Consider the following 10,000-nt stretch of genomic DNA (forward strand, 5'->3'; position numbering starts at 1 on the left):
GAAATGGCTCGTGCAGGAAAAAGCACAGCCACACAGTGCTGTTGACTAGCCAGGGAAAATCAGCCTTTTTCAGCCTCAGAGCATGTGCTACAATTAGCCACATTTCTGCTCACCCAAAACACTGCTCACTAAAAGCTCAGTGCTGATATTCGTCCCTGCTTGAAAAGTAAAGGCTAACATTACTTCCTCGGAGGGAACTAAAGGTTAAAGCTAGCTAGACCTCCCCTGCTAAAGAGATTCAAGATAAAGGCACACATTAGCTGGACCTCTGCTGATTTAAAGTGCTCTGAAGGCAACATTTCTCTGGCTCACTGGATGGAGAGATAAAGGTTAACACACCAGGGAGCCCAGCTAGGGGTTTAAAGTGCTCAGTCATGGAGGCTAACAACATGCAGCCCCCTGCAGGTCTAAAATCCTAAGAGTGTAAAGCAAGTCAGACCGTTGCTGGCTAGTCCAATGCTGGCACTGATTGCTTTGGTTTTCGTCCTTCCATTAAAGCTCCACTTACAGGTGTGTAGTGCAGGTAACACACACCCACACACACACAAAGGTCTACAGCCTCCAAGCTGGGGAGCATTAGCTTCTGCACCTCACAAGTTTAATTACTGCCTAATGCATGTTCTTAATCTTCCCGTGGTCTCTGCTCACTTTTTTTTTTTTGGTTTTCTGTATCTCTATCACTTTCTGGTTTTGCACCAGCACTAGCAAAGTTTGCCATTTTGAAATCTGTAAACCCATGATTGATGGACAGAATTAAGACTTTGCCTGTGTCTGTCTTTTGTGAAGTCCTGCATCAATACTAGTAAGCTAAGTGGTGTTGACCTAAACACGTTTCACTGGATCTACGTTGTCAGTTACTTAAAGTGAGAAGTTCATTTTGAATGACGATGGCATTGCAAATCATACAGTGATTAGAATAACTGAACACAATTTGTTTCAGTATTTTAATACATTTCTTAAGAATTCATTACATAGGAATAGGTAAGGAATTTAAAAAATGAATATGCTCAATAAACCTCTCTCCTCTGGCCTCATTCTTCTTGCTCCCTGTTTCTCCCTCCTCTCTCTCTCTCCTTCTGTCTCTCTACAGACAGCACTGCCAGTATCATCGCCCGGCGGCGACGCTTCAACCGCCTGTCTCAGGAGCTCTACACACTGCCCATCGTGGTGTGGGACGGTGGCGAGCCGTCACTGAGTGGCACCAGCACTCTGACGCTGCGTGTGTGCCCGTGCCAGCGCGGCTCGCGCGCCAAGGTGTGCCAGAGCGAGGCCTTCCTTTCGTCGGCGGGCCTCAGCACGGGCGCACTCATCGCCATCCTGCTTTGTGTGCTTATCCTGCTAGGTGAGTGTGGGGGTGTCGGCTATAGAGAGTTAGCTTTAGCCTGTTAGCATCGGCTATGTCGGGGACAAGTAGTTTGTTTCCCTCAGGCTGGTTTCAGTCATCTGCAAGTGTGATATGATATGATATGAAAATGAGATTAATGTCAGTTACCAACATTCTACACTTGCCCAAGATAGAACTGTACAGAATAGAAATAGAAGTGTTCTTCTTGTGTTAGTGGCTGTTTTTTTGCAAATTCATTGAAACTGGGAAATTAGTAGTAAGACCAACCGAAAAAAAATAGAAATGAGTCATTCATTTGTTTAGCCACGTTTGTGTAATAGCCTAAAATGTTACGTGACAGACTCAGTGTTTCAAACATCTTTGAGAATGGATCCGTCCTCAACTTTGCTGCACGTTTATTTAATCATGAAACAATTGATTTCTGCTGTCACCAGCCTTCCTCTTGCTTACCAAGGCCCCTAACTGAAAACTGAGTGTGCGTGAGAGCTCCTCGAAATGGGTTATTATGTGGTGTAGGCCATCATTCCACGGAGACAGATTCGTTGAGAACTGAAACGCACCATCTTCAGCACCATTTAAAACACTCTTACACTCATCAACTCTTCGAAGCCTTTTCCGAACTAGACCCTAGACCCTACACCCTCTCCCTACCCTCTCCATTTGGCCGTTCACTCGGAGGGTGCACAATATTAAGTGCCATCCCAGACCCATTGGTATGGAGTGAAAGTGTGTTCTAAAACCCTCCAACAGCGAGTCTGCATCGACACAAGCTTGACAAGCATGTGAAGTGGTTTACCTTAACTCTACCTGTCAGCTAATTGACAACATATCAGGGAAACTGATGTTAGCAGCCAAAACAGAACAGTGCAACACTGAAGATCAACCGAGTCAGACCTACATAATACAACATGTGTGGGTCTACATATTACACTGAATGGAAAAGTGATTGTAGGTAAACCATGAAATTCAGCTCCACACACATATAATGAAAGGAGTAGAGAGTGGTGTCATATATGTTATGTTGTTTTTAATATTTATTATTTTCATTATAACATAATGGTTTTCTGTCAAGGGCACAGGCAATGTGGGAAATGTAGTCTAATGACGAACAAAAGAAACTGACCCATTTTCAGTTCCTACAATAGCATCACATGATTAACAAGTAGGCCTACTCAATGCTAATGTATAGACCCAATAATTGATTTAACTGCTTAATTACTCGAACACTCGAGTACTCTGTGCAACCCCTAAATGAAGCAGGATTGACCAATGCAATGAACGGGATTGGTAATCTGTGCAACCCCTACATAAAGCAGGATTGACCGTTGCAATGAATGGGATTGGTAATCTGTAACTCTTTTCAGGTCTATATAATACGTACGTTTGAGCCAGATGGAGGCTTACTATTTGATATCCCTCATAAGATTCCAGTTGCCCACTGGCTTGATATCATGTTCTCGTTCACTTATATGGAACACCCAGATTCTGTGGCCATGCACTAGAAGTCTTTTAGAAGAATAAACTCTGAAAAAGCCGTTGACTGTATTTTAATGTTGAGATCTCTCAGCGTTCTCTGTCAACATGTCTGACCTTGCAAGGTTAGCCCCGGTGCCTCTTATTATATCCAGTGACCTTTTCCATTGGACCCTTAGAACTTTACATTTGAACACTATCAACTTCTCAGAACTCATCTTTTTAAAGCAAGTGTCTGTAAGGATCAAGCAATGTTGGCAGGGGTCAAAAATAGATTTGGCTCAAATTTAACACAGTGATAGTACTTGACCCACAACCCCTCAAAATAGCTTTCTTTCGGCTCAACACCGTTCATTGTCCTGGTAACAGGCCCAACAAGTTTTGGGGCCATTTTCCCTGATTTTGGCATGTTAAAAACATGAAAATCGGCATTGTTTAGGACACGATTACGAACAAATGCTTGAACATTATGGAAAATGGAAAACTGGGCTGAAAAGATCGACTTGTCTGCTTTTCAAGGATACTTTTGATATTTTCGAAAAATTATTCTGAAGTGCTAGGGCAACCTCAAAACAACAGAGTGTTTTAGGCTTGTCAAAAAACCCAATTTTTGCCCAACTTTGAAGCACTGTAAGTATGAAGATGGTGATTTTTTTTCCTTCAAATTTGGACCACATAAGTATGATTATAAGTGCTATCAAATGCATGTTTGCAAACTTTGGCTTCTTCTTTGGTTTTCACGTGATTGTCCTTCGAAGTAGGTCAGTTTTTACGTTTGACGAAAAATATGATTTTGAGCCATTTTTAAGATACAATATATGACAAAAGTAGAACAGTGATCTTATTCAACTTTATATCAGAGGCAGCCCAATGCATTGTCTATCAAATTAAAGTTTGTAAAGGTTGGTGTCTTGTTTCGTTGCTTTGGACTTGCCCCTTAAAGTAGGCCCTATTTTGGACATGTGCAGAAATGAGCATTTTGGGCTATGTTTGAAGCTTAAAAAATGTCAAGGGAGGATGTAATTTGAATTCAAATTTGTTATCAAAAGTACCCCTGTGTATTGTCTATCAAATGAATGTTTGTAAAGGTTGGTGTCTTGTTTTATTGCTGTGTGCTTATCCCTTAAAGTAGGCCATATTTAGCTCTTTCGTTGCTGCATAGGTGTCCCTTTAGATACGCCATACATGCAACAATATTTTATTATTACAAATTAATGTTTTAAAGACACTGGTAAGAGGTGGTGCTTCAATCATCTTTAATCAACTTTGTTGCAGTGCCAATACAATATGCAATGACATTGTTACACGTGGAAATTGTGTATATTTTACAGAGATACAAAGGCATCTGCCCTCATGTGCCAGAACCTTTGAACAGCATTTCTACTAAGCACCTCCACACATGATGTCTATTTGGAACAAGGGCAGAAACTCAAGTATTCTTGAATTTTTGCCACAAAGGCAGATTTGCGTCGACGATCAGTTATGGAGGATACATCCACATCAAAGTGCTCACAAATTGATCTGAGAAGTGCAATACCAAGACCGTACAAGTCCCCCCTCTTTGCCAAGTCACAAAGATTATTTGTGTCGTACACAACAGGATGGCATAGCTGGACTTCATTCATAATTTCCTCCTGTATGCGACTGTTGGTGTATTCTATTACAGCAGAGTCTTGTTGGTCATCTTCAACATCTGCTGGAGTTTTACGACGTTTAGCTGCCAGTCGTGAGAAATAGCTTGATACTTGCTGACCCGTCAGAAACTCTTGTACCTGGAATAGCCTTTGGCCTTGTGTATCACGTGCATGCCTCATCTCTTTGGACACAGTAAGTGGGTCGGACTTCTTCCCAGTAGCTTCTCCTAGCCGGAACCGCTTATCAAGGTACTCTTTTTGCTTGCAACTAAACCTAACATGCTTCTTTGGGTTGCGCAGTGCCCATCCTTGCTGTGGGCAGGGAGTTGTCCTATTTGCTTCCACAGATGGCTCCATGTGTGGCACTTCTGATGGACCTTGCTCAAGCTTTTCTGCATACTTCAACTTTGCCTTGTCCAGTAAAGTCTCCCTTTCAAGACGGCGTTTATGTTTTCCCAGAGCTACATGAGCCTCCAGCCCTTTGCACGTTTGGTAGACTTTTACACAGCTATCTTCTGGGCATGGGAAAATGCTACCAAGACTTGGTTGCTCAGTCAGTCGACTAGCCGCTTCTCCATCAGAATCCGACTCTACTCCCTGCTGAACTTGCACCTTCCTCTGCCTAGACTTGATAGGTCGAAATGCAAATCCAGGATTAGACGGCTGACTGTCGATCTTCAGCATCCGTGGCTCTACGGCAGGCAATTCTGGCCAAGGGATAAGATTACCTTCTCCAATATTATATGCCCGCCAAACACGGAGACCTGCCTCACTGAACTCAAAATTATTCAGTTTGGTGATGTCGTCCAGTTTTATGGACATCACTGCAAGAGTTGCATCCACTTCACACAGGAAGACTTTTACACCCGGAATTCCACCACACGACTCTGCAGCAGTCTTGAACTCCTCTGCCGTCTCTACATTATGGCCCTCATTGATCCAGGTCTTGATGTGGGATTTCACAGTTGCGGCCTGCCTGTCACAGGACCCTTTCCCCCCTTGTGGCTCACAATAGTCTACTCTTTTGATGGTGACACCTGCTGTTCCATTGATGTGTTTTGCTGCTTGAAATATTAGTGTGTTGTGGTAACATCCGGCATTGTCACTTCGGATGTATACGGACTGGAGAGTTGGTAGCTCTTTCTTCAATTGTTGTACTGTGTGCTGCAAGATGGAGACTACTGAATTGCTATCCTGGGTACATGTCTGGAATAGGTGGATGAAGGTTTCCACTTCGATGGACGTGTCTCCTTGCCGGAGTGCCACTGTGATATGCCATGGAATGCCTCGTTTCCCAAACCAGTCTGTCTGGCTTTCTCTGTACTTCCTTGGCAGGAACTTCATGGCCCAGTCCAGGACAAGAAGCACACTTGAATCATCTAGGTTATTCAGTAGGACATGCCATGCTTCATCCTGATTAATACTGCGTAGCTGGTGACAATGCCAAGCGTGGATGTCTTGCTTCGCCTGGTCCAGTGTGAATCGCATGTCATCCTTTTCCTCAGGTGTTGCAAAATTGTGGTCTGTAAATGACTCCTCTAGGCTGACAAAGAGCTGATAGAGATCATCACACGCCTCACACGCTTGTACATGCTGGTGGGAACACGCCATGCTGTAGTTGTCCGTGCCATCGCTGAGGGCGTACTGCCGGCAGTGTTCAGCAACTGTTGCCTCCTGTGAAACATGTACCTGTGGAAACATGTGCAGAAGTAGTGATTTAATGAATGAAAATAAGCGCATTTTAAATATTTGCATGTATAAGTTTAGATACAATCATGTATTTTTTCAACTATCAAGTACTAAGCATTGAACTACTTTCTTACCCTTGATAGATGTCTGCATTTATTTGTGCATTCTGTCAAATGTAACATTTTGAGGGCATGACCTACCTTGTAGTCTCCTTTAAGGTACCTCTTTGAGGACCTGAGGATGGCAGTCTGCTTCTTTGCCCAGTCTTGTCCCAGCTGGTCAGCCAACTTGTCCACAACACCTTCCAGGTCGTCAAATGCCCTGCCACCTACAAAAAAACGAAAGAGTAATGAGAATAATGCAATATTCTATGTAGACAGCCGGAAAAATAATATAATAAAAAAATATATAATTTTCATTTGTGAATTGGAATGTATCAAATCATTATTCATCAAAAAGGTTAACCCCTGGTATATCTAATAGACCTTCCAAATGGAAACATACTTTGTCCATACGGATTGAGTATGCACAAATGGCAAGATAATACATATATTTCTGATAATATTTGTGTCCCATGCTATTGTAGAAGCATACAACCACTACGCAATATGGCACAGGTAATAAGGAGTCAGTTTATGTACGTTTAGGAGCAGAAGTATAGTTACCTTCAGCTGTAAAATAGTCAAGACCTTGAAGTGATGTTCTTACAGAAGCACTGCAGGCAGCCAATACTCGCTGGAGTGTTCTCTTCCCCATTGGGCTGAAATGGTTTTCTGTGCAGTATTGCTGATACTGTGCGATGATTCTCTCTGGAATCATGGCACGGATGGTATTTGGCACCTTTACAGAAACTCCAGTAGAAAGCTTCAAGACTTTCTCCCTGAAAGGAAGGTCCTGCACGACATGGGCACTGGTGATGAATGTGATGAAGTGGTCAAGCTTTACCGGATCTACCCTCATGCGAATGTCAATAGATGGTGGCGTCAATACCCCCCTTCCATATTGCATGGCGTGCTGTGTTGCGGATGTGACCTGGTACCTTGTTAGGCCCGGCAGGAGTTTCTCGAGGTCAGCAAAGCTGTACTTGTCAGCCATTATGGACAGAATTTGCCTGCGAGTAAACGACTGACTCGCGCACTTGTAACACTCCACAAGGGAGTTCAGAAGTTCCATTTCTATGGCACCTCCACCCATACCAAGAGCCACATCTGTTAGCCGGGATTCTCGCAGGTATTTCCAAAGGCTATACGAATCTTCCGGGGCTAGCACCTGGAGGACGGTACTGACCACCTCACTTGCTTGTTTCAGGTGGTACGTCTGGGTTCTCTGACTGGCCTCAGTCCATGGTACAGTGAGAACTCGTACTTTTTTAACTTTACTGTCATTTGCCTGCAAAAGTTGTTCCAGCAGCTGTTTTGGTAAATCTGCCTCACCGCTAGATGTTTGTGACAGCGAGTTGACTGTGTATAGACTTCTCTCAACTTGTGTACATCCATAGGACAGTGATGATGAAGAGCTGTCTTGGCTTTCCTCCTGAAAACAGATTGTACACTGAATTACTGATTATTACCCCCAACTGACCTGTGTTCAAGTTTAATCAACTACCAGACAATCACTTTGTATTTGAATTGAACAAAGAAAGCATACCAGTGTCAGTTGCTGAAGAGCCTTGTCGAGGCCACTGGCACTGGGCACAGGTTCCTGAACACCGAGGCCACTGGCACTGGGCACAGGTTCCTGAACACCGAGGCCACTGGCACTGGGCACAGGTTCCTGAACACCGAGGCCACTGGCACTGGGCACAGGTTCCTGAACACCGAGGCCACTGGCACTGGGCACAGGTTCCTGAACACCGAGGCCACTGGCACTGGGCACAGGTTCCTGAACAGCCCCTTCACTCTCCAGGGAGACCGTTCGTCCCTTGACTTCTGAAAGGTCCTCTTCCCCTCCAATGGAGATCCGGCACTGAGGACACATGGCTACAGATAAAAGGAATGATGTAATTAGTTAGTATATCTGTACATACGATTTATACACTGTTTCATTGACAATGACACAGACTGTGAAGAGAAAGATACATCAATCATTCCATGCTGCAGCTTCAGTGTTTCTTACCTGAGCCAACTGGAACCAGATCATTGGCCAGTTCTTGTATCCTCCATGACTGGAAAAAGCCGATACCTCTGGTGCCCTTGGGTCGAGCCCTCCATCGGCTGTGATTAGACAGCTGGACTGGCACTGAGCATTTTTCAGTTGATCTGCGCCAACTTATACCCAAGATCCCTCTGTGCTTCGGGCATATCGTCATCTCACTGACGTCAGGAGGAGCAAATATTCCAGCTCTGGCCAAAATTAGCTGGTGTTCAGTCTCAGTTGTACTCGGAACACTTAGGGTTCTCAGATGATTTGAAATATCTTTTTTGCATTGAATAAGGGGTATGATCTTTTCCCCCTCCCCTTGAGCTTTTGGATTTGCTCCGCACCTTCCGTCAACAAATTCAGCAAAGGTACACGACATGATTCAGAAGGCCTAGAAGATGAAAATGATGATTAATTTCACTATCTGATTCAGCCTAACAGTTAGCTTACAAACATAACCTACACACAATATCCAAGGTGAAATGATGAAATGAAGATGATGAAATATATACAAACATTATACAAGAAAGATGAAACGGTATTTACAAATTATGACATTAATATATACATATGATGACTATATGGCTCTGCCATGAATGAGACTCTGCCCCTTTAAGCCGTGCTGCGTTATCGTGAACATTCTATTCCCTCTGTTACAATGGTAAGACTTTGATATGAACTGAGTGACAAAACAGGGATATAGGAATGCTACAGTTGATGATGACTGATAATATAATCTAACAGATATTAGCTAAACTGGAATTGACAATACTAAACACCAGAAACTGTATTATGGAAACAGTACAGTATATATGTACAGTACATGACAACGACAGTGAATGATGACACAGAGATTACATGATTAACATCTACGATCTACTATTAACATAAAATAGACTTGATATATTACTCATATAACAATGACACACTCACCTTGTAAGTGACGCACGGGATGAATGATGATAGCGAATCTCTCTGGCTGATAAGGAATACTCCAACACACAAAATGACGATGATAATAGTGCTTTCCTCAAGCTTCTCTGTTGACCCACAACTGGCCAGAGGTGGGTCAGGCTTATATAGGAGGAGAGGGGGGATGAAGGGAGCCACAAAAAACGGGCCAATGGCTGTCAGGGCATGAGCTGTGCATGTGCACCCCACGGAACCCTGGGATCAACCGATTGGCTGACCTCTCTATGGTCCCCAGGTCCTGTAAGTGGCCTGCTCAATGGGGGGCACAGCCAGAATGTCACACCTAGGTGCGAACTACTTTCCTAAGCCTTAAACAGCCCAAAATGTAATTTCTACCAAAATGTCCAAAATGTGGCCTACCTTTAGGGACAAGTACACAGCAACGAAACAAGACACCAACCTTTACAAACATTAATTTGATAGACAATACATTGGGCTGCCTCTGATATAAAGTTGAATAAGATCACTGTTCTACTTTTGTCATATATTGTATCTTAAAAATGGCTCAAAATCATATTTTTCGTCAAACGTAAAAACTGACCTACTTCGAAGGACAATCATGTGACAACCAAAGAAGAAGCCAAAGTTTGCAAACATGCATTTGATAGCTTTTATAATCATACATGTGTGGTCCAAATTTGAAGGAAAAAAAATCACCATCTTCATACTTACAGTGCTTCAAAGTTGGGCAAAAATTGGGTTTTTTGACAAGCCTAAAACACTCTGTTGTTTTGAGGTTGCCCTAGCA

The 10,000-nt window shown here is 43.2% G+C and overlaps 1 protein-coding gene across 1 annotated transcript in view; it reads left to right on the forward strand.

The window, feature by feature from the left end:
• The window catches only part of LOC308378558 (cadherin-18-like), a gene marked incomplete at both ends in the record, with an annotated part of 113,313 nt that overhangs the window by 95,563 nt on the left and 7,750 nt on the right, over nucleotides 1-10,000 (forward strand). The window contains one exon of the mRNA XM_080855499.1: nucleotides 1,091-1,342. Within this exon, the coding sequence (XP_080711625.1) occupies nucleotides 1,091-1,342 (252 nt within the window). The remainder of the gene's footprint in view (nucleotides 1-1,090; nucleotides 1,343-10,000) is intronic.

Source organism: Sprattus sprattus (genome assembly GCF_963457725.1).
Source record: "Sprattus sprattus genome assembly, chromosome: 17".
In the NCBI taxonomy this organism is placed as follows: Eukaryota; Metazoa; Chordata; class Actinopteri; order Clupeiformes; family Clupeidae; genus Sprattus; species Sprattus sprattus.